This window comes from Anopheles bellator, chromosome 2 (genome assembly GCF_943735745.2).
Source record: "Anopheles bellator chromosome 2, idAnoBellAS_SP24_06.2, whole genome shotgun sequence".
In the NCBI taxonomy this organism is placed as follows: Eukaryota; Metazoa; Arthropoda; class Insecta; order Diptera; family Culicidae; genus Anopheles; species Anopheles bellator.
This window is the reverse complement of record NC_071286.1, coordinates 43,818,287-43,841,682: the sequence shown is the minus strand read 5'-3', so window position 1 is coordinate 43,841,682 and position 23,396 is coordinate 43,818,287. Positions and strand designations below refer to the sequence as shown.

General features: G+C 51.7%; 1 protein-coding gene across 1 annotated transcript; it reads right to left on the bottom strand.

Moving 5' to 3' along the window:
* Positions 1-1,454: 1,454 nt before the first annotated feature.
* LOC131211802 (dynein beta chain, ciliary-like) lies at positions 1,455-18,817 on the bottom strand. Its single transcript, XM_058205424.1, is given in 19 exon segments — positions 1,455-1,554; positions 1,679-1,869; positions 1,871-4,631; positions 4,708-6,104; positions 6,166-9,000; positions 9,068-9,400; positions 10,460-10,495; positions 10,612-10,878; positions 10,968-12,350; positions 12,627-12,656; positions 12,982-14,240; positions 14,314-15,292; positions 15,366-15,660; positions 15,744-16,442; positions 16,510-16,775; positions 16,842-17,178; positions 17,299-17,387; positions 17,520-17,690; positions 18,512-18,817. Coding segments are annotated over 19 exon segments (13,734 nt in total).
* Positions 18,818-23,396: the final 4,579 nt, after the last annotated feature.

Below are 23,396 nucleotides of genomic sequence, written 5' to 3'. Positions count from 1 at the left end.
TCCGCTTGGTTCTAGCTGTTCGGGTTGGCGGGAATGACGAATGATGATTTATGGGCCAAATTGCGGCAAAGGCCACCCGGTTGTGTGACGTCAGCCTTGGCCGCTTCCTGACCGAGGAGCGCAGGCGGGAGACAAATTGAATTGCGTCTGGCGTTTGGCAATGGCGGCGATGGTGTTTCTTGACCGCACTAGCGATAATTAATGCCCTCCGTGGGACGGGAAAGGGCTTCGTAGAGGGGGGGTTTGCGGTGGCCCCGGAAAAGGGGCCCGAATGTCTGATCGACCGTGATGGACACAAGACGTGCGATCGGCCGGATGTAAGAATATCGCATTGTTATTTATCTTTCTGTTTGCCAATGTACTCAGATTCCCTCGGAGGAGCCTTCGGCAGCGGAGCGGATGGGTAATCGCAGATGGATATGCTTTCGCCGGCACTGGTCAGCTCGAAGGCGGCGGAAACGGAAGCAAGGAAGGACGTTTGAAGGGTGCATTAGCCGGAAAGGATCTGGGATAAATTCATTTATTTGATTAAATTTTGGGAGCTCTGTTTGCACACTCACCCCGAAGGATGCATATCGGTGCTGGAGTGGTGACTGACCGAGAGGTCCTGCCGACGAGCCGAATCAGTGCTCGTAGCGGCGTAGTTTGAGAGTTCTGGAAGGAAGTCATTACCGAAACGGTTTAGAAAAAAGTAAATTGCAAAATGGGATGATGAAAAACTTAAACAAATTAATTAATTTTTCCAAAATAAACCAATAGCATGCAATATTGTGCAGCACACCGAGCCCTTGCTACGCACCACTAGATGGCGCTGCCGCCGACAAAAAGACTTTTGCGTACAAGTTGCGAAACACTTGTGCACAAAACAATGTGAAATATTTCAGTAACGAATGTGAAATATTCGAACTTGCTTGCAAATTCATAGTGCTTTGCGCGCAACTATTTGAATATTACCGGTTTTTGCTTTTCTTCTCAACGACCGTTGATGATGATTCCGCAAAAATTGAATTTAATCGTTCCATTTAAATGGTAAATCGTCGCATGAAAATCGAGAAAGGTACATGTTTAAATTTGTAAGAGTATAAAATTGCTAATGAGGCAGGCTAACAGAAATGGTTAAGAAGTATTCATCATGCCTGAAAGAAGTTCTGCAACCTCGCTGCATTAAAATTGAATTTAATTACTGAATTTATATTAGGTGAGTTGGCAAATGAACCATTGGCTAATTTTTTCGATGTTGCTGATGTTTGCTGTAACTTCATAGAGAATTTTTAATTTGTCTGCGCACATTAAAAACAGCAGCTACAGTGTCCTAACATAATGTACCAGCAACGTACAAAAATTACACGAACACTTACCGGGAAGGGTCAACGCGCTTCGCTACATCATCCAGTTTTGTAACTCGTTTTATTCACACAATGTAACACAATTTAAACACTCATAGTGGCAATGGTTCAAACTTGCAGCAACAGGCACACGCCGCCGAGCGTCCACTTGGCGGGTTTTTCCTTGGTCTTCAAATTGAACGTCCACACGTAGGTAGGTCCGCGAATTCTGGAAGGAGGCGAAAGAATACGGAAAACGTTAAACAAAACCGTTCGCCGTTGGACACGGCACCGTATCCTTCCGCGCGCGTTACCGACGACGACGACGACGACGACGTGAAGGCCGGACTTACCGTGTTTTGTACACCGGGCACTCGTAGATGTTTTTCGTGTCCTGCTTGTCGGCCGTGATCGCTTTGATGTAGATGACAGGCATCTGCGGAAACAGCTCCTTCATCAGGGAGGTGGCAATCGAACCGACGTTCACGTCCCACCGTGCACCCTCCATGAACAGCCCGTTGACGTAGGCGCCTTCTCGGGGGGGGCGCGCTAAAATCCTCTTTCCACTTTTTGGTCACGTCGCAGGCCAAACACATCTTGTCCAGCGGCCACTCGTTCTTGCGCGCGGTCTGCTGCATGATGGCGGTCAGGAAGCTCTGGGGGTTGAAGAACCCTGCCAGCCACACCGACGGCGGAAGATTGAAGTCGTTCGACCACGCCTCCAGCTCCTTGATGCGCATCAGCAAATCGGCGAACCAGGACTGCAGCCCGTACATGGACGGGTAGGCCCGCTTGGTCCAGTTGTCCGGTATCTGGTCGAAAAACAGGGCCCCCTCGAGGGTTTCCATATCGGTCGTGATGGTCAGCTCGCCCTTCAGCCCGAGCAGCAACTCGCGAAGCGATCGCTTCAGCTCACGCACGAGAATGTTCATCCGTTCGCACTCCTGGAAGGCCACGATGATGAACGGGGTCCTATCCTCGACCCGGGCCATCAGCTCCACCATGTTGAACTCTTCCGGCAGCTTGTCCAGAAACTCGTCGATAATGTTCTTCACCACGTCCTCGCGGCTGATGGCGGTGCCGCTGGAGGCTCCCGAATCCCGCGGTTGCAGCTCAAATATCGTCTTGAACGCTTGCTCCGACAGGGTCGTCAGGAAGCCTATTTCCGCGTTCGGATGTAGCCCATAGAGATAGGGCGACTCGGACGGCAGATTGTCGTCGATGTAGCTGTGGTACCCGATGTAGTCCAGATTGGGTGGAGCCGGAAATCCGGAGCACAGGTTTAGGTCTCCATCGACCAGCTCGGGTTGCATGAACTCTTCCAGGTACGTACGGCACAGCCGCCGATCCCAGTCGTCCGTGATGTGGCCACCGTACATGATCTCCCCGAAGAGGTACCGCAAGTCTTCCCACGGCACTCGGTTGTTCGCCTCGAGGTAGTTGTACAGCACGTACACGCTGATGGTGAGGTCGCCCACGTTGAACGGGTACACCCGGTTCCAGCCCTGGGGACCAAACTTGCGGCGCTCGGCAACGACTGCGTGGAAGTAGCAGAGCGAAAAAAGGATAGCCTTAAATTCGGCCTCCTTTCCACACATCTCGAGCGTCTCTTGGTTGAAGTTGTCCAGCGCCTTGTGCACGTTCGCCATCATGCCCGTCGGCGGCTCGTTGGTGATCTTGATGGCCGACTCCAGGATCCCTTGCGGGATGATGTGGTACTCGGCCGACGGTGCCGGTTCGCCACTGATGAACAGCCGATAGTGTTCGTGGGCACCTTCCTGCGTTGCCTCCATTTTCTTCTCCAACGTCGGCAACCACTTGGCGACGAGATGAATGTTTTGCAGGATCACCCAGTGGCCCTCCTTGCACGCTACATCCATGGCGGCCTCGGCAACCACCTCCTGGCCCTGGCCGAGGGACACGTTGTAGAAGTTTCCGTAGTCGCCCGAGTACTTCATCTTCTTGCCCAGCTTCTCGACGTCCTTCAGCGGGTCGACGCCGGCCGACAGGATGAAGAACACTGCGGTGCTCGCGCTGCTCTCTTCGAACGATCTGGCAAACTCGATCGCTCGAGCCTCCACGTAGCGGGCGCCGAGCTTCTCCTCGACGAACACCCGCATCGCGTACGTCATCCGATCCGGGCGCAAGCAGCGCATGATGCAGAGCCGTTGCAGCGCGTTCTTGTTCTTCCACTCGCCCGGCATCTTTTCCCGCTCGGGGCACTCCGACTCGACCAGTTTGCGCCACCGCTTGGCCGAGCCCTCGATGTCCTTATCCAGGGCCCGGAACTCGTCCATGTTGGCCAGCGCTTTGATGCCGCCCCAGCCACTGTTCGACAGGAAGTCGAACGGGGAGGTCAAGTTGGGCGTGTACGGAAAGCGCAGCAGGAAGTCCAGCTCGGTCGGATCGATCTCCTTTGCCTGCAGCAGGATCTGGATGGCCATTTGGGCCATGAAGATCAGTTTATCCTTCTCGAACAGGCCCCGGGTGGTGTACATGTGGACGGCGAAGGTGATCGACTCGATCAGATTGGCGACCCGCTCCTTCAGCTTGTCCGCGTGCGGTGTCTGGCCGATCGCATCCTTGAAGACGGTGGTGAACGCCTTCAGCGAGAACTGATAGATCGGATTGATCTTGTGGAGGTCGTTCAGAATGAAGTACAGAATCGAAGCCCGCTCGGCGGCGGTCCGGTAGCTCTCACGCGCCACATCGATCTGTTCGGAGGTTTTCCTGCTTTCGCGTACCTTCACCTCCACCTCGGCCGCGGTCTTTTTCGTTTTCTCCAAGTTCAGCACCAGCGAGGCGTCCTCGAGCACGTTCTCGCCCGCGGACGACAGCCGGCTGAGCAGATCGTCCTCGAGCAGCTTGAGCGTGATCTTGAAGCTGTTCTGCTCGGTCGTCAGGTCCGCTTTCTGCTTCTCCAGATCCGGCCGCTCCGCCTTGACCACCTCGGCCAGCAGCTGCTCCTCGAGCCCGTCCCGGGTGACGGTGAAGTTGATGAGTGTCGTCTGGGCCTGCATTTCCGGCTTGTAGTGTGGGTTGGCCAGCTTGGTTTGGAGGATCAACTGGAACGCCGGATTGTAGTCGATTTCCTTCTCGCCCATCCGCAAACAGCGCCCCTTCTTGACGAGCATCCGACCAAGCAGCGGGTCGAGCACGGCGTCCACCGTTTCGCCGATGTTCTCTATCAGCAGTATCTTCCCGTGCACCACGCATCGCTCGATCGTGTCAAGATAGCCACGGCCCGTGAGCCGCAGGATCGTCAGGTCTTCGCCGTACTTTTGCTTGATCCACTTAATGCCCTGCCTGAGAAGAGGGGGAGAGAAAGCACTCGGTTAGACGGTTGCTGCTGAACGAGCCCCGATTGGGCGGCGATGCTTACAGCTGCGGATCGATCATCAACGGCCAGCGCGAGGAGTAGGTTAGGATGGTGGCGTTCTCGGCCGACATCCGGTCGGACGGTAGCCCCTCGTTGTTCCAGGACGCGATCATGGCGTCGTCGCAGATCAAACTGAGTGGATCGACACCTTCCGTGAACGGTATCATCGGTCGCGACATGCGGAACGTGGGAATCCACAGTTTTTCCTGCAGCTCGACGCGGTATCGCCTGGTGAAGCAACCGACATAGCTGATAAAGCAGGCAATCAATAGCACATCGCCGGGCAGGGTCACCGTTTGACCCTTGAGCGTGGCTATCGATTCCCGCCAGCGCACATTCTCCGATGCCAGTCCGTTCACCAAACGATGCGCCAGATCGATGGTAAAGGCGGTCTTGTCGGCCTCGTCCTGACACTTTTGCTTCTCGGCGAGCGCATTGTTGAACGCCGCCTCGATCACGCTCAGCTTCTCCTCCAGCTCCGTGATCTTCGACGTCAGCTCCATCAGCTTATCCTGGGCCGCCTTCAGCTCGCTCTGCGCCTCGTTCAGGGCCCGCTGCTTCGGTTCCACCACCTGGTACACCTCGTAGAACTTGTGGATGTTGATGACCCAGGCGCAGAGACCGGCCGCCGCGATCGACTTCGCCCGTATCTTGTCCGGGTCGAACTCGGGATCTCTCAGGTACGTCTGCAACGCCTTGATCACGTCCGGGTGGATGTGCTCCTTGTCGTAGTAGATGAGATCGTTCAGGAACACGTCCACCTTGTTCATGATCAGTTTGCACGACTTCCAGCTGCGGTCCTTCGGGATTTTGCCCTTCGGCGAGAACAGCACCAGGACGGCCGCGCACACGTTCACCACGGCATCGGGCGGCGACCCGAACGACTTCAGCTCGGTCAGGTTCGTCTTGTCGAGCGTATCGAGCGCTTCCTGGGCCGCCAGCAGGGCGGGTTCGGCTTTGCGCAGATCTTCCTCGCAGATTTTCGCCTTCGCCCCGACGTCCTCCTCGATTACGCGCACCTTCATCTCTTCCTCGGCGGCAATGTTCTTCTCCTTCTGGACCTTCTCGTTTTCGGCACCCACAACCTTGATCAGCTTGTCCGCTTCCTCGTTTTTGCCCTTCAGCACGATCTCCTGATCGGCCAGCTGCAGCTGGAGCGAGTCCACCTGCTTGGCACACTCGGCCAGCTTCAGGATGCCACTCTCCAACCGGTGGATGCGCTCGTGGAGCTCGAGCGTCTTATCGGTAAGCAGTTTGGCGTAGAGCGAAATCAGCTCGAGAAACGACTTCGGTGTGGTGTAGTTGTAGCGACGCTCGTTCTGCAGGTAGGTCTGTGACATTTCGTTGACTGTGCCGTGTACGTATGACATAAACACTGCAATCGGTTCGACGAGCTCCGGCTGTGAGGAAGAAACAATGAATGCCATAACTGGTGGACGTAATGAAGTCACCGAAACCTACCGGCAGTACTTCCACCTCGGATAGGAACCGCGTCGACACGGATTCGAGGGCTTTTTTGGGCCACTCGTGGAACCAGTTGATGGCGGAGCAGTTGACGATGGCCGGGAACTTGCGCGCCCGTACCCGGAGCGTGGAGCCGACGGGCGAGAAGCACAGGACCAGCTTCAACGACTTGCGCACCTTATCGATGAAGTACTTCCAACAGTTTTCTTTCGAGTCCAGCATGCCCAGCTGCTTCACTTCGTTGCGCAGCGCGTTGATGATGTTGTCGATTTCGTCCTCCGGGAACAGCTCCGGGATTTCACCCGATGCCAGCAGATCGTTGATCAGCACCAGAAACGACTCCTCCGCCACCTGCGCGTCGGTCATAAGGAACATGGACGGTACGTTCTTGACACCCGACTTCATGTACATCACCGCCAGGTCAGCCTTCAGGTCCGCCATGCTGTAGCCTTTTCGCAGCTGCAACTGGAACACCTCCAAGCCCGAGATGAACGCGGCGAGCCGCGACAGGGACTGCTTGCCCGATCCGCCTACACCGATCAGCAGCGCGTTCCCCCGTGGCCCTTCCAGGATGCGACTGATTCGACAGATGTGACTCATGGCGTCTTCGAACAGCACCAGGTTCATGGCACCGATCATGTCGTTGTAGTTCGACTGCGCCTCCTCCAGGGTTCTGCTGAGCGACTCCCAGCTCGCCACCGGCATGTACTTGGGATCGGTGAGACCCTCGGCAAAGTGCGAATAGATGATGGGTTTGGAAAACACCCTCGACTCGTCGATGTCTTCGAACGACTTCTTCACCACGTCCACGATGAGCTTGTTGAAGTTGTCCATGTCCCGCTCCTCGACCAGCTTGTCGCCGTACACCCGGGTCGCCTCGTGGGCCCACAACCGTATCAGCTGGTTCGGTTCGTGGCAGGTTTCTCCATTCCCGAACAGCATCCCCTGGAAGATGTTGGCCAGATCGCGCAGATTGAACACGTAGTGGAACTTGACGGCCGTGGGCAGAAACATTTGGCCCATTTTGGTGTGCAGCGTCAGTGCGCAGGCCACGAGCGCGGCACAGATCTTCTGGGTGGCCAGGTTGAACTTGTTCAGTGGGTTGGCCAGATGTTGCGACAGGACGGAGTAGTAGATGTGATAGAGCGGGTCACCGGTCGGGAAGCTGACGGCAAACACGCAGAAATGGCGCTGTAGACGCGGGTCGATCGTGAAGGAACCGGCCGTGGGGTTCATGCACGACACAAACTGACAGTTGTGTATGTCCTTGAGCGACAGCTTGGCCCGATCGTACCAATGGCGGTAGTCCATGAACTGGCGGATCAGCGTGTGTGGTTGCACGGTGCCGTACGTATCGACCTCGGGCATATTCATGTCGTCCACAAAATAGACCATCGTCTTGCTTCCCGGCGGACCGTAGTTCCGGCCGGCTTTCTTCTCGAGCGGCTTCTCCAGCACTCGCTGCAGCATCTCGGAGGTTGTGTAGAAATTGAACGGCACATTCGTGACGGCGTACTTGTAAGACAGGCTACCGAGCTTGTCGGCGACGATGACGCTCTTGCCGGACCCGGCACCCCCGACCAGCATGACCGGGTGTTTCTGTTCGATCAGAATGTCCATGAACCAGCGCAAACGCGTCGTCTCAGTGGTCGGTACCAGCATCGACTGCAGCGGAATGTCCGTGTCCAGCTCGAACGTCGGCACGAGGTCGGTCCACGGGTTAAACTTCTTCGTCTCCGGATCGATGTAGTAGCTGAAGATCGTGCCGCCGGGCGGAAAGCGAATCGCTTTGAACTCGTTGACCCACCACTTGTGGAACTCGTTCCGCCAGTCGACCAGCTGGTCCTGGAACAGCGCCGACCCGAAGCCCCAGATGACGGCGAACACGTAGTAGATCTCGTACCACTCCTTCGGACACTCGGGCGGCAGATTCTGGGGCGTCAGCAGGCAGTCCAGCAGGTGGCAGGTCATCTGGATCATCGCAATCTCCGAGATGGGCGTAATCTTTTTGAACCGCCGGTGCGCATCCATCAGCGGCGGAATGTACTTGTCGAACAGCACCGACAGGATGCCCTTCTCGGCCTGCGTTTCCCGCGAGTCGATCCACGACGCAACGAACGGGTTCCAGCCGAGGTCCTGCGGGTTGATGTACAGAATGCCGGCCCGTGACACCGTCGCCGGTGTCGCCGTCCGGAGGTTGGAGATCTCGAACAGCAGTCGCATCTCCTTCGTCAGCGCTATCCGCTCGTTGCTCGCCAGCGTCAGAACCTTGTTGTCGTCCATGACCGTGTTCAGGCTCTCGATCCACATCGGATCAATGTCCCCGTCCAGCACAATCCACTTCGGGCCCGTACCGGGCATGTTCGCCTGATCGCGCATGAGCACCGAGAACAGCCCATCCTTCCACTCGCGCGTGGCCGGGTTGATGATGCCGAACAGCTCGTCGTTCGTCACCGCCTTCGGGTTGAGGTCGTTGAAGTGTGGCTTCCGCTTCTGGTTCTGGTACGTCTTGAACAGCGCTTTCCAAACCTGCGTTTTTCCGGTGCCCGCATTGCCGACGATAAACACGGAATGTCGCACCGCGAACAGCTCCTCCAGCTGAACAACCTTCAAGGTGAAACTGTCCTCCGGTTGTAGTTTCATCTCTTGGGTCGAGCGTCTGATGAGCTTCTCGAAATCGGGGAACCGCTTTCGTGGCACATCGAGCGCTGGAAACAGGTCCCCGATCAGTCCCATAAACACCGGCACATCGTCCGTTACGATTTTCGGAATGTTAAAATCTCGCAGTGCGCGCATCAACACTTGGTCCTCGGGTCGATCGCGGTCACTTCTCTGCGAACGAAAACAGGAAATGGGTCACTCAGCCCCAGTTTGTGGGCCCAAATTGCGCGCAGCTTACCTTCAGCGAGCCGGCGACGACTAGCACCGACTTGATCGCCCGCAGGCCCCAATCGTAATGGTCCTGCTTCGAGAGCAGCTCCTTGCACAGCGTGTAGAGCGTGATAAACTTACGGGCCAGCAGCCGCGCCTCCTGGAAACCCTCGGCCACCAGCATGATTTCGCAGATAAGCTCAAAGTCCGGGACGACCATCGCGCATGGGCGGAACAGCGCCTTCAGGTTCTCCGGCAGCTCCGTTCGGCCGGCGTAGCCAGGATTCATGGTGATGAAAATTCCCACGCTCGGCACCAGCGAGATGGTTTCGCCCATGAAGTTAAACACGGTTTTCTTCCCCTATTAGCATGGAAATTAAATTAGTATTTCATGCCTTGCCCAGGAGCAGCGGCGGTAGCACTAGGCAGCAGCATCCATTTGGATTCGCATACGGATGTATCGGATGTGGCGAGAGTGAAAAGCAAATGAGAGCACAATCGGGGAAGCGTAGAAAAAAAAGAAGCACGAAGCACTTTAATGTTTAGTAATGATGTGACTTCTGCAGGTGCAGCCAAGATTGAGCATTATGAGCATAAGTATGAAACTGCCAGAGTGCGAGCTTTTTAGCAAAGTGCAAAGTCCTTATACGTGTAAGATTGGGTTCTTGAAAGTAAGTGTGCTATTAAAATGATTCACTTTGGTTGGTGAATGATTGTAAAAAATTTAAAGCCGTTTGCCGTGTTGCCATTGCATGAAGGTAGCTTTGACGATTGCCAGGGTATTGCCAAATGCAACAGGGCATTCGATTTTATTCCAACCATACGAGGGCTGTTCAAAATATATCGCTACTTTCGAATTTTCTCAGGTTAAGTATTTTCCATTTTTGTGTTTTTCGGCTTTTTATTTCTACGCATGTTTCTCACTTATGCTGACAAGTTCGGCCATTTCAAATGTTCAAAGTAGATAAATACGGCATAGAAGTAGCTGGAGGTCACAAAAAATGATTTTTTGAAGTGCTCCGAGAATTGGAAACAAAACATAATAACTAACGGGGATTACTTTGAATGGGACCAAATAGATAATCATGAATAGACTATTATCTTTGGAAAAAGTCCCAACACTTTTTGAACAGCTCTCGTATTCTGTCGTAAAGCTGGTCACGGCTGGATGTATGCGGATCTACTCTAAAATAAAACTTTGCGGCACTAGTTCAAAACATGGAGCATGAAAATTGTTCAACCGTAGAAAACAATGGTAAGATGCCGCTCGAAATAAAATTAACAATATACACCTGATGAAGGTCCTTTAGAAAAGAGCCAAAAATATAGTTATCTTTCAAATGATTCAGACAGTTTGGGGCACCGATCCGATAGTACAACAACAACTTGTCACACACACGGTTACGGTCTAGAGATTTACCTTGCTATCGCTAAGGGTTGCATACTTTTTGCCGCCCTAATATTCAACACCAAACCACAAAAAAAAAATGGTTAAACCACCAAAGAGAAAGGAAACAGGTTCATTACACGAACGACCACTGCGCACCATCACGCAATCGAGTCGCTCCTTACCTTGATGGCGTCCTGGATCGATTTGACCTGCACGGCGACGACCGACAGCACCTCGACCGAGATGCGATTAAACTCGTCGAAGCAACCCCATGCGCCGGTTTGCGATAATCCCTTGTAGATGTTACCACACGACTTGTAATCCATCTGCTCGGAACAGTTGAACACGTACACCATGATGCCGAGCGCACGGCCGAGATCCTTGGTGGTTTCGGTTTTCCCGGTACCAGCCGGTCCAGCCGGTGCACCCCCCATTATGAGATGCAGAGACTGTGGGGATGGAAGAGAACGCATGTCAACGTCAACGTGGTCCAGGACCGCAACGGACCTCTAAAATGAGTCAGTGTTCCACTTCGTACCTGCGTCAGGGTGATGTAGCAACGGTCCGTGAGCGGGGTGATCACCAGGCGCGGCGTATTTCCCAGATACTCATAGTCGTACCGGAACTGGGCGTCGCAGATGTTGGCGAAGCAGTCCCGCTGGGTGTCGTCCCAGCGGTGGCGCAGCTGGCTCTGCCACTGGAACGCCAGTCCCGATTCGACCTTCTGCTGGATCATTTTGGCCACGACGTCCCGCGAGTGCACGTCGATCGTGCAGATGGTCATAATTTTCTGGCGAACGCCCTGGCTGAGGTCCCCGCACAGACGCACGATCAGAGCGTTCAGCTGGAGGATTTGCTTCTTCTGGTAGTCCTTGAGCGCGTTCTCGTAACCCTCCTCCAGTTTGCCGAACGCCACGTTCACCTCCGTCGTCCACCAGATTTGGGTCGCGCAGAGGGCTGGCTGGGCCGGCCAGTCCAGCGTCCAGACGTCACGGGGCTTCTCTTCGTATGCCGCGACGGCCTGCTCGAACAGGTCCCGGAGCGTGAGCCGCATGGAGTCGGTGACGCGATTGAGCCAAATTTCCACCTTGCCACTGCAGTCGCACGGGTCCTTGAACGCGACAAACTCTTCGTTCTCTTTCGATATCATTCCGACGGCCGTCCGGGACGAGCCCGTGTCGAACCGGAGCTTCGCTATTGAGTCGTACAATTTGGTCAGATGTTTCGCCACCAGCTCGGGCTGGTTACCGTTCGAAAGGATGTCCAGCAGATCGGCCGACGACACGAAGTAGAACCGCGGGTAGGCCAGGCGTTTCGTTTCCAGGTAATCGTTCAGCGCTTTCTCGCACAGGATGAGCTGTTCGAGCAGTCCCTCTAGCTTCTCGTACAACCCCGCCCGGTTGGTCGACCGGACGATGTTGGGTCGGGCGACGATTTCAGCGAGCAGCGTCTTGAACTCCTGGTCGATGTTGTCGAAACGTTTCGAGTCCTCCGGCAGCTGGTTCCGAATGTCCTCCGAGCCGATGAAGATGCTCTCGAGGTACATCCACTTGCGCTGCACCTCGAACCAGGCGGTAATGACCTGGTCCGCGTTGGACAGTGCCAACTGCCAGCTGGACACTTGGTCGAGGAAGAACGCAATGTACTTCGACGACAGGAGGTTCTGCAACTGCACTTGATTCTCTTCCAGCATTTCGATCACTTCTTCCGACACTTTCAGCAGCTTCAGGTTGGTCCGCTCGTGCGGGTCGAACTCGAACGCCAGGTCCTTCCAGGCTACCTCCAGGTCGTTCAGCATCTTCTCCATCGCCATCTCCTTCACCGATTTATCGACGATCGTCTTCACCTCCTCTTCGTAGTTGTGCAGATTGAGTTCGAGCAAATCGGCAAGGGTGGTGGAGTCGACCATTTGGAAGCGAACCTAGAAGGAACGGTACAGACGCAACCGGAAAACCACGATCATTTATTCGTCCTGTCATTCCAACATTCTACTGTTAAGGGGAATAAAAATGTCATTACGTGCATGCGTGCTGTGCTACTACTAATGCCAAAGTGAGCTTTGAGCGTGTAAAGTTTATGTACAATTAAATATTGGCTAGTTATGGCTATGAGCAGAGAAAGGAGTGTCGGTGAACGAGTAGTAGATGCCGGAGGAAGTAATGCAAACAACAAACGAAAGCTATCTTGAAACACAAACCAGCATTTCCTTTCCATAGGTTTGAATCAGCTGTGAACCATCAGTGACGACACAGTTGTAGCCGATTTGTATCGCAGCAGTTAGACGAGAGAAAGAAAGAACAATGTTTAGTCGAATTGTAGAAGTCGATAGCCAGTACTCAATGCAAGTTACGGAAATGTTGATCAGACATCGAAAGAACATTAGAAAGTCAATAAATGCCTGAATAATGAAGTTACGATTCTCAAATTGTTTGATTGCATTGGTTTTTGGGATCGTTCATTAAACAAACAATTAAGAATTAATTGTGTAGGTAGCATGAATCCTTGGTTTTCCAACGTGTGGCATTGTGTTTTTTTAAATGGTAAGGTATTACCTTTGTGGCATGCATAAGCTCAAACCAATGGCGCTCCCTTATGGCCGGATTCTGCAGCTCCGTGATGGCGCGAAGCGATGTCATCAGGTTCTTCAGTATTCCCTCCAGATGCACGTACGGTGCCCAGTTACGCATGTCTTTGTCCAGTTGACGTATCTGTTTGCCGTAGTTTTTGCACTCTACATCCATTGCCTCGACGTCGATTTTCTTCCAGGACGTCTTCTTCCAGTCGTTCACGCACGATTCGACGCTGTAGACAAAGTCCCAGATTTGCTTCAACATCTTGACCTCCTTCCGGCACAGGCGGAGCTTCGTATCATCGGGTGGACTTAGCTCGAACAGTGAGGCCGAATCCGTCAGATTCTTCAGCTGCGTCTCCATGATGTTGAGTTCCAGATGCACTTGGTCGCATATTTCGTACACATCCTTACTGGGCACCTTGAAGCACGGTAGCTTCTTGAAACCATCCCGGTAAAGCTTCATACGAATGTCGAACAAACTGATGCGCTTGCGGATCAGGTCCACTTGGTACGCTTGCGCCGGAGCAATCTTTTCGCGCACTTTCTGTGCCGTTTTCTTCGTGTGCAACCAGCGCTCGGGCAGCTCCGTGAACTGCTTGTAGACGGTTTCGTTGAACTCCACGTTGTAGGTTTTGAGCAGATCTACGGTTGCCTTCAGTGGGTCGAACATATTGTCCGTAGCCGCTTCACGTTCCTTGATTTTGTTGAGAATGGACAGAATTTTTAGCAGCGTGGGAAAGTCTTCTTCTGCTGCCTCGAGCCCCAGCACTCGATCGCACTCTAGGGTGAACTCTTCCAGTTCCTTCAGGCTGCCCACCACCCGGTCGATCAACGTTTGCTTGTACGCGTTAGACCATTTGCCGATCTCGTGGAGCAGCTTTTGCTTGAAGTGCCGAAAGTCTACATTCAGCCAAGTGTCGAAAACGTGCGAGATCTCCGTTTGGTACACCTCGTCGAACAAATCAATGTAGCTGTCGATCTGGGCCTTGAACTGCTCCAACGTAGGAGCCACTTCCCGGAGCGGAGTGTCGGCCGATAGCAGCATTTCCATTTCGTCCTGTGTGAGTGGTCGCCCATACTTCAAGAACTGCGCCAAAACACTGTCCCTATCGTCGAGCCACAGATAGTTGTAGTTGTCGAACTGCTTGACGTACTTTTCCGCGTCCCTGGTCGACTGGATCACCATGAGCATGATCGAATGTTTCATACGCTCGATTGCATCATTATTGGCTAGATGAGCTGTTGGGAAAACGGAGAGCAATCGAGTCACATTAGCAAAGAACCGAAACCAACTTCAGTTCGAAAAACTCACAGATGTACGTGGCCAGATAGATGCTTCCATCATCATCGGTCCGTTCGCTCTCCGCTGGCTGTGCTACGCGCGGTATCATGTCTGACATGCAGTAGGCGTCGGTGATCATGCTCTCAACCAACGCAAAGAACCCCTCCGGATCGTACGGGTCCAGCGAAGGGCTGAACTGTGTGTCCGGTGGATGTAGTTGGTACTTGATCTCGAAGATTGGCGCATTATGCTGGAGACGGTTTTCCATCTCTTGCTTGATGTACTTCACACTAAGGTTCACCGCGTCCATGATTTCTTTCGACACTATCGAATCGACGTGCTCTTCGTAAGGGCGAAATATTTCCAGCTGCCACATGTTCTTCGCTAGCTCAGACTGTTCCAGCGACGGTACGTCATCCAGTGTGTCGGCCGCTGACTGTTCTTCGTCCATCTCCGGAGTATCAGCAACCATGCCTGGCTGTGGTTCCTGCTGTTCGAGCCTCGACGGCGTTGGAGTTGTACTGCCCCTATGTTCCGAACCGGACCCAGCCATGCTGAGTTTTTCTTCTGACAACGCCACGAGATAATCGAAATACAGTTTGAAGTTTTCGTCCATCACCTTATCGATCAGTTTCTTCGTTTCCAGGCACGCTTCGAGACGCCGCTGCACAATTAGTGCCCTGTTTTCGATATTGATCAACGCACCGGTATCTCCGTTCAACCGTTCGTAGAGCGGTGTCCTTCCCCAGCTACGAATGCTGGTCTGAATCTTGTTCACATTCGCCTGCGCCTGCCGAACTCGCGAATGCAGATTGTACAATTTGTTATACAGCTCATCGATGAACGTCTGCTGAAAGTTATTCCAATCGATAAGGCCAGAGCAACCTTCCGCTACGATGGTGTCGATTTCGTCGATTTCTTTCTGTATCAACTCGAACTCGCACGGTGCACAGTTCTGGTGAATCTCGTTGTACCACTCGACGATGCGAGATAGCTTCATTCGCGCTGCCTACAAAGAAAGGGCCTTCTTTAGTGACCTATGCTTACTTGCCGGCTCCCAGAAGGGTGCACTCCCAAAGTACCCAAAGCGCTTCTCCGGCTGCGTAGTAGTGAAGGGCCGCTTCCGGGATGTCCATCACGCCCATGCACTTCAGATATCGCACTTCCGTCATGATGGTAACCAGCACCTGATTGAAGTTCATCTCCAGCAGTCGTGGTTGGGTTCGATTGAGCAGCGATTTGCTCATAAAATGTTCAATATGGTTCGTAACATCGGCCACCCAGGATGTGAAGAGGTTCTGTTCGAACTCGGCCAGCCGTTCTTTCGTCCGCTCCGCATGGTGCAGCACGCGCCTGCCTTTCTCGTGTTCGAATATTCTGCGAATATTTCCAGAATGGTGACACTGTCAAAAATCGCTCCAAGCCAAAATGTGCAATATGTCGCGGGAATAGGTCCTTACGGGAGCTCGATCATGGCCAGCTCAGTGATGGGTTTGTGTACACGGTCCCGCAGCTTGTGTACCCACGCAATGGCTCCAGCGACCGGTGGAAACCCTTCGTCGATAGGAATCCCTTCCAGGCCCCTTTGGTTGAAGTCATCTTCACCCTTCTCGAAGATCGCATCCACCGTGCACAGATCGTCCTCGAACAAGTCCACGATGCTCGATATTTGTCTCGCCACGTCCGGTTGAATAAGGCGGCGCGTGAGCAGGCTGCCCAGCACCTGGACCAGCTTCATCAGCTGTTCTACATTGCAGCACTCCTCGAACGCCAGCACAAACTGAGCCGCAAGGCGTCGCTCCAGGACGCTAGCTTTTTCCAGGTACCTCAGCTTATCCTTGTCGAAGCTCTTTTCTCGTGGATCCGGATCGAGCGGATCGTACTGAATCGAGCCCCAGCGCTGGTACAGCTTGTGGTAGTCGTCATAGATTTCCTGTATCTTGCGGCTTATCGCACGCCCCCGCAAGCCACCGATTTCCACTTTTTCCAACTTTTTAAACTCGTTCGCCGTGTTGAATATGTCTTTGATTTCGTTTAGCCGCACGATGTAGGAGTCGAGGCGCTGGAAGATGTCCCGCGGTCGGAACGTCCAGTAGATGGGCTGGGTGTTCGGTTTCGCAAAATCCGCCAGCCGGGATCGGAAATCGTTGAATTCGCTCCTGGAAAACATAGCGCTTGTTAGTAGTTAGTTGCCCTCACCCAGCCGCTCCCCCAGTCGTTTCTCACTTGTAAAATTCCAAAATCTCGATGATGGAACTGATTTTGATCAGACACTCGTCTACCTCTCCCTGGAACAGCGAGCCCGGGTCGAGCGATTTGGAAGCTTCCGCCATCAGCATGTTGCTAATCATTTTGAACAAAATCACCATCCGTGCGTTGGTACCGTAGTAACAGGAGTTGGCCCACACCAAGCACACGAGGTGCAGCATCGGAGAGACCAGTTCGCCCGAATCGACGAAATCGGTGTTTTCGAAGGTGTCAAAAGTTTTTCGCTGTAATCGATTCGGAAGTAGTGGGTCACATTCACTGCACGCCATGGTCGGCCGCGTGGTCCTTACCAAGGGTTTCAGGTACAGCGATATATCGTCGGCCTCGTGCACCGCTTGCACGACACTCCGGAAAGTGGACTTGAACGATGTGGCGTACACGGAGTCGATGCCTTCCAAAATGATGCCAATCTGCCGCGACTTGGGTTCGGTCAGCTGGCTGTAAATGTTGCGCAAATTTTTCTGCCTCGCTTCCCAGAAGGTAATCTCCTCCGCGGGCGTCGGGTGTCGGCCGTCCTTGAACGCAAGCGAAGAGTCCTCCTTCAGCACATCGTTTATCTGACACGCCCATTTAATTACGATGCCTTCGAGTGAGTTTTTCATTTTCAACGTGCATGCATCAACGTTCCTGCGAGTGCGGATATCCGGTCCATCACGGCACACGGTAACAGCGAGAAACAAAAGGTTCGGAAATGGGTTAAAGTTTCTCGACCACCAGCGCAGGGCGAGCAGAGCGTTCCATACATACCCTTGAAGGACCTCCTCGCCAACCTGCATGATATTGTCGATGGAAATTGGCATCGGCAGCAACGTTTGATTTATGATGTTGCCTTTCACCTGCACAAGCGGAGAGCGCGTGTGGAATGTAGGGGTGTGTTGTTGAGGATGCCCCAAATGGCGAGAATTACGAAGCATTATTTTCGGTTTTATGTAACGCACGAGACACTCGCACGCCATTTGCGCTCTTACCTCCGAAATAATATTCCGCAGCTCTTGCACGTGACTGTCGATGTCCTTGACGATCGCTGTAGGCCACCCTTCCTGGTTTTGGGGGTTGTTGATCATTGGATAGAATATTTCATCGACCAAAATGGACAGATCATCTATGGGGTTTGGTGTCAGGTCACCGTAAATAATTTGCTGGAAAGAAGTACGAAAACTCAACGTTGAGCGAAATCGAGAAAACGGAAAAATTATATGATGTATGGGGCATTTGTCGAATGTTAATAGTACACGGGTAATGGTTGTTGTTTAAGATTTTGCACGATTACTGGTCGATTAGACGAAAACACTCATGAAATTGCATGTCTTGCTGAATGCACAACCACAGGAGTTTTACTAAGGGCCCACAAGTGTTTTGTGAAGCAACGCAAAAGAGCAATCGCTAGCTCGAAATAGTGAATTTTTATGCAAAAACCTAAGCGCGCAGCGTTTTGCTCAAGAAGGGTCAGAAATTCGGTGGTAATAAGTGAGCCAAAGTAGGACTAAGCACGCAACTCTGATTTCACATCTAGTAGCCCTCGTTATCGAAAGCTGCGGTCTCTGTTGCGGTGTTTGCGCTGGGAAATATGGCCGACCCATCGCCCGGCTGAACTTTCTCGCCTTCAGCTTCAGGGCGAGCATGCATGATTAAACGATCCATCAGGTATCGTTGAAATATCGTTTTCTGCAGTTGCTGGCGCTACGCGCTAATCGCCAGTATGTTGCCACCAAACCCGGGCATATCTAATCGGAAACGGCCACGCGCTCCGAAGGTTTAACATCCTTGAACATTTTACGAGCAGCACGGACGAACGCATAAACAACGTCAGGTGAGTGAGTCGCCACGGCCGTTACCAACAGTAACGGCACTGTACCGTCTCACCTGCGCGATATGTTTGCTTGTCGCGACGCCAGTCAGGCTTACACGGGGCTTGGAGCTGGTGCAAATTGGCGGTGGCGGCGGCGAGCCACAAACCTACCTCACGAATTTTCCCAATCTCCAATGCTTGCTCTGAGATTTTCACAAAGTAGCATATCTTGCCCTTGGCGTTCGACGCATAGTGATAGCTGGGCACTAGGGCGGCCGCGTTGTTCAGCGTAACGAACAGCTTCATCACGGCCGGCTGCAGCACCCAGTCCATCACGATCGTCCGGAGTTCCTCGTTACCGATCAGCTTCTGCCATTTTTCGTCCTTCAGGCGCATCGTCTTGATCACGTACCGCCCGACAAAGGCCGAACAAGGATCTTCTTCCCGTTCTTCTTTTTTCTTCTTTTCCTCCGCCATGCTGCCGGGTGACGGTTTCGAAATGCACCACACTGGCACCACCACCGTCTGTAACACACGTCACTTGGGAAAATGCAACCAACCGCGCGCAAGATGCGTCCGTTCACCGCAAGCCACGAACGGTAAATGAAGGGAGTATCGAGCATTAATTCCCACTTTAAATCGATCATACAGGAGCAGGCGTGGCGGTCGAGGTTCACTTGTTCCAATGCCTGGATACGCGTGTTGTATGTTGCCTTAGTTTCCACTCCGTGGCATACTGTTGTTTTTTTTTCCTTGAAGTTTCAAACACCCGAGCATCTGTTGAAGGGTGCGAAACGTAGCCCCCCTTGGGGCGAACACCGACAGAAAAGCGCGCCAGCCCACGTCAAACATACCGGGCCACGTTGTTATTGGTGCAGTGCGAATCGCTTCATTTATCGGTAGATGCCGATAATTTCGCCTCTCACTAAAGCTCCTTATTTTGTCGGCAATCCTTCGTTTTCGTTTGTTTTTCTTTTTTCATGTTACTGCCGAAAGGATTCTTTTCGCACGGCTAAGCCGCACAAGTTAGTCGCAGCCCGTCGTTCCGTGTCTAATGCCAGTATACCCACCCGGTATCGTTTCAATTTATTTTGCTACCAGGTAATTTGGGGGGCTAATTTATTTCTACACATCACTTGCTCGCCTCGCTAGTGTATAGGGTTTCGGTTTCACTGAATGTACGATGTATGGGCCACTTTTTATGTTTAACGGCATCCTTCAGGATTTACAGTACGAGCTTCAGAAAAAACTAGCTGTTACACCATGTTACAGCGAAATTTACTTTTTGAAAGCACGTCATTGTTCAAACTAAAACAGAATATCAAGTAACTAGCAAAATAATAACAAAAACGTAGTGAACGTAGAGCACCGTTGATTTAAATTATAAGGGCCCAATTGGTAATGCGCTAAAAGTTGCTGACAGGCTCACCAGAAATGCTTCAAAGTCACAGGAAAATAAGGAAAATCCGTATGTATGTGTGTAGGTATGATTCATCGAATTCCTTTCCGTGTCAGCTTAATTATCACAATGGGCGGAATTTAAAACAAAGCATTTTTCCATTGCAGACTGGCACTCACCCTTGGCTTTAATCTGGTTTTAAACTGCGACAACTATTTAAGTGCTTACGTTTTCGATTTGAAGTAGTCGCGCCGGAAAATGAAGAGAAAAAAAACAAAACGTGAACAAGGGACAAACACCCGTTGCCCATTAATTTGCACACATTTCGCGGCCAATAGGCGAATGATTGCGCCGACATACCGTAAAAGTGGTACAAAAAGCTGACCAATAACGCCAAGCCTGGGGGTGACGGCTGGTGCGAATTTATTACACGAATCGTAACGCCCGGAACCGGATGGCGGCTTTTCTTTCGCATGTTTATCCAAATGTCCCCCGTACGGGACAACGAATGGTGTGGCTCGGCAAATCATGGCCAAAGGTCAATCAAAGTCGTTAAGCGTTTTTGGATTTTATTGCCCCGGCTGTTGGAGAACAATTTGATCAACAGGTTGTTCATCGGTCAGATTACAGCATTATGATGCGCGATAAACGGAGATGGCGCAAAGAGTGAACATAAACGAAACATACTTGCAAACAGATTCAACGATTGTATTGATTATCGTTTCACACAGCACACTAAACGAACTAATAAGGGGCCAATAAACTTTTTATTATGTTCATTGAAAAGATAAGCCCGTTATCGATGAGTAAATGGGAAAATGCGTTCAAATGCGGCAATACCGGAACAATAATTGAAAATTATATACTTATTTGTTTGGGCACAGCGGACCAAAAATGGTCGTTTTGTTGTTTTCGTTTGCATGATGAATCCTTTCGAAAATGAAAAAGATAGGGTAGAAATCGGAATTGCAGCAGACGTTGATTACCCTTCAACAATCAAATTGAACTAACTATAAAACTTAATTCGTCAGGTTCATCCATCAGTGATCAATTAGCCATCTGAAGATTTTGGATTTTAATCATCAAATCAAATCCATCATATCAACAACCAGACTTAGTCGATTTGCAGTTCTGTGATTCACTTTTTCTTTGGCCAGACAACCCGAGCAGAGCAACTAAACGTTGCCCAACCTAAGGTAGTCGTGAAATATCGAGGACTACCAACAGCAACGCAACTCTATGAGCTTAAGGAAACACGTCGTTTGCGGCACGAACAGAACCATTTGATCCGATCCGATCCGAGTTTTACAATCCAAAGTGCTGCTGGCATCGTATTTCAACTCGACGTTACTGACCAAACGCACACTCGGTCGCCTCTTAACGTGCCAATTACTTCCGTCCTTGGCTGGTTGGCTGACACGTGCTGTGGCCGCCGGTGGAACTGCCACCGTTAAATACACTTTACGCCGTCGAGCGAGCCGGATTTGCCTAAAATGACGCTAATCACAGAAACTCCGAAATTAGGCTGCCGTGCAAATGCCACGTTTCGGTTTACATTTTAACGCTTCCTCACCTACGGCGATGTCTCGCTAACGGGCGTGCAGCTGGCGGCGTCGGCGGATGTGAAAGTGTCGCGCTCCGCAGGGCTACTCTCCAGTGCCGTTTTCCGCCTTCCAAGACACCAGGGAGGTATCATCATCCGTCAGCGACTGGAGCGCCGACTGGAAGACACAAACGTGACGGATGATAAGACCAAACTTCGCTTCGCCAGCCAAACTATTGGCCCGGTGGTTCGTGGTGTCTGATGCCCCGGGCACGCTACGTACCGTGGCCGTTTGTTGCGGGCGTACCATTTTCATGACAGATTCATGCTCAGAAACGCGATGCATATATTCATGAGCCTTTAAGCATGGGCGCGAATGGTGACCGAACCCTGCCGGTGCTTCCAGGCACCGAAAAGTAAACTTGACCCGCTTTGCGATCCGTGATGTTAGTGTGTGTTTGTATGTTGGGAGCTATGTGACGGGCAGTGCATGAACGAGCGACTAGCCCCACGGGCGAGTTTTGCCCCGACAAGGTGGCGGTAACGACGACCACGATGATGATGATGATGATGATGATGTTCAGTGGCTCACTAATGAATATCAACATTGTTGGTGGCCGGCGAAGGGAACGCGAAGCAATTCATTTGCCTTCCATTTTATCTGCCGATGTAATCGCACAGCACACAAGAATGTAACCGTTCTTGGGATGGTGGACTTGGGGCTGGGCAGCGGCAGGGCTGTTTCCGTCCGATGGCGGGTGATGGAGTAACTCGGGTAACTCTCGGTTTGCCGTGTCCTTAACCCAGTTCTTGTCGCGTTGCCCAATATTTTTAGTTTCCTCTGAACCGTGTGTACCCTGGCTGGTTCCGTTTATTTTCATTTCGCCGTCACCTTCAACATCAAAGTAACTGGCGGGCGTATTTCTCTCTCACCGGCACCGGACCCGGCTACTCAGCTCCTTCCGACAGGCTGTAACGAGTTGAACGTCAGGCATGTTTCGCTGGCCCACCGAAAGCCTCCGAGGGCCGCTAATGTCGGTGGAATTAAATATCGTTCTGTGCGACGAAACGCGAGTTCGTTGCAAGAATCACCACAACACATGATCGGAACGTAGACATGGAATTTTTCCGATTTATCGGATGCAGTATGTTTTTGCAATGGAAAAAATCCAGTAGCGTGCACTGGTTGAATTTTATAAAGACTTTTCGCCTTTAATTGGTACAATAAAAAGGTTGGGTAGCTGCATTGAAACGTGCTCGTGCAAGCCTTGAAGACGGTCTACGTTAAGGACGGATTCGAATGCAACTTTCCCGGCAGCACTTAGAGCGTTTTCGAAAGGATAAAGTGGATTTTGTGGATCGACTCATCTCTATGGATTAGACTTGGGTCTACAACCATGATCCTGAATCAAAACAAGAGTCTAAGGAGTAGTGTGAACATGGTTTTTCGGCTCCGAAACGAGTTCGTGTCCAAAAATCGCCCAAAATTCTGTTAGCAAAAATATTTTGGGATGCGAATGAAATTTTGTTGGCGGATTACTTGCAAACGGGCGAAACAATAAATTTCAATTTTTTTGTAAACTTTTAGATCAGCTGAAGGGAAGAAATCGTGAAACTTTTTTAACACTGATGTGCAATAGAAAACATCCTTTTTTTATCAGGACAATGCACCGTGTAACAAGAGTATTTGGAAAATGGCAAATATCGCTGAATGAAACCACGTACGAATTGTAGGAACACCCACCGTATTCATCAGATTTGGCTCCTAACGACAAAAATATGTTTCCAGACCAAAAAAACAAAAGTTAGGTGTGGAAGGCGTTTCTCGTCAAATGATGAGGTCATAAGTGTGGAAAATATTTTTGCGTATTTTGCGGCCCTTCCAGATTCTCACTTCAGAGATAAAATCAATTGGAGTCTCGTTGGAACAAGTGTATTGACGTTCAGAGAGACTATGCTGAATAATAAAGTGCATTTCAAACCATAAAAATATGTTTTTCCTATCGAACCGCAACACTTATTGAATAGGCTCTCTTCGTCCTTGGGACGCTTTATGGAATAGTTAGAGCATCATCACACCGTTTCGTTCGTTTCGACCAATCGTTTAAGTCTCC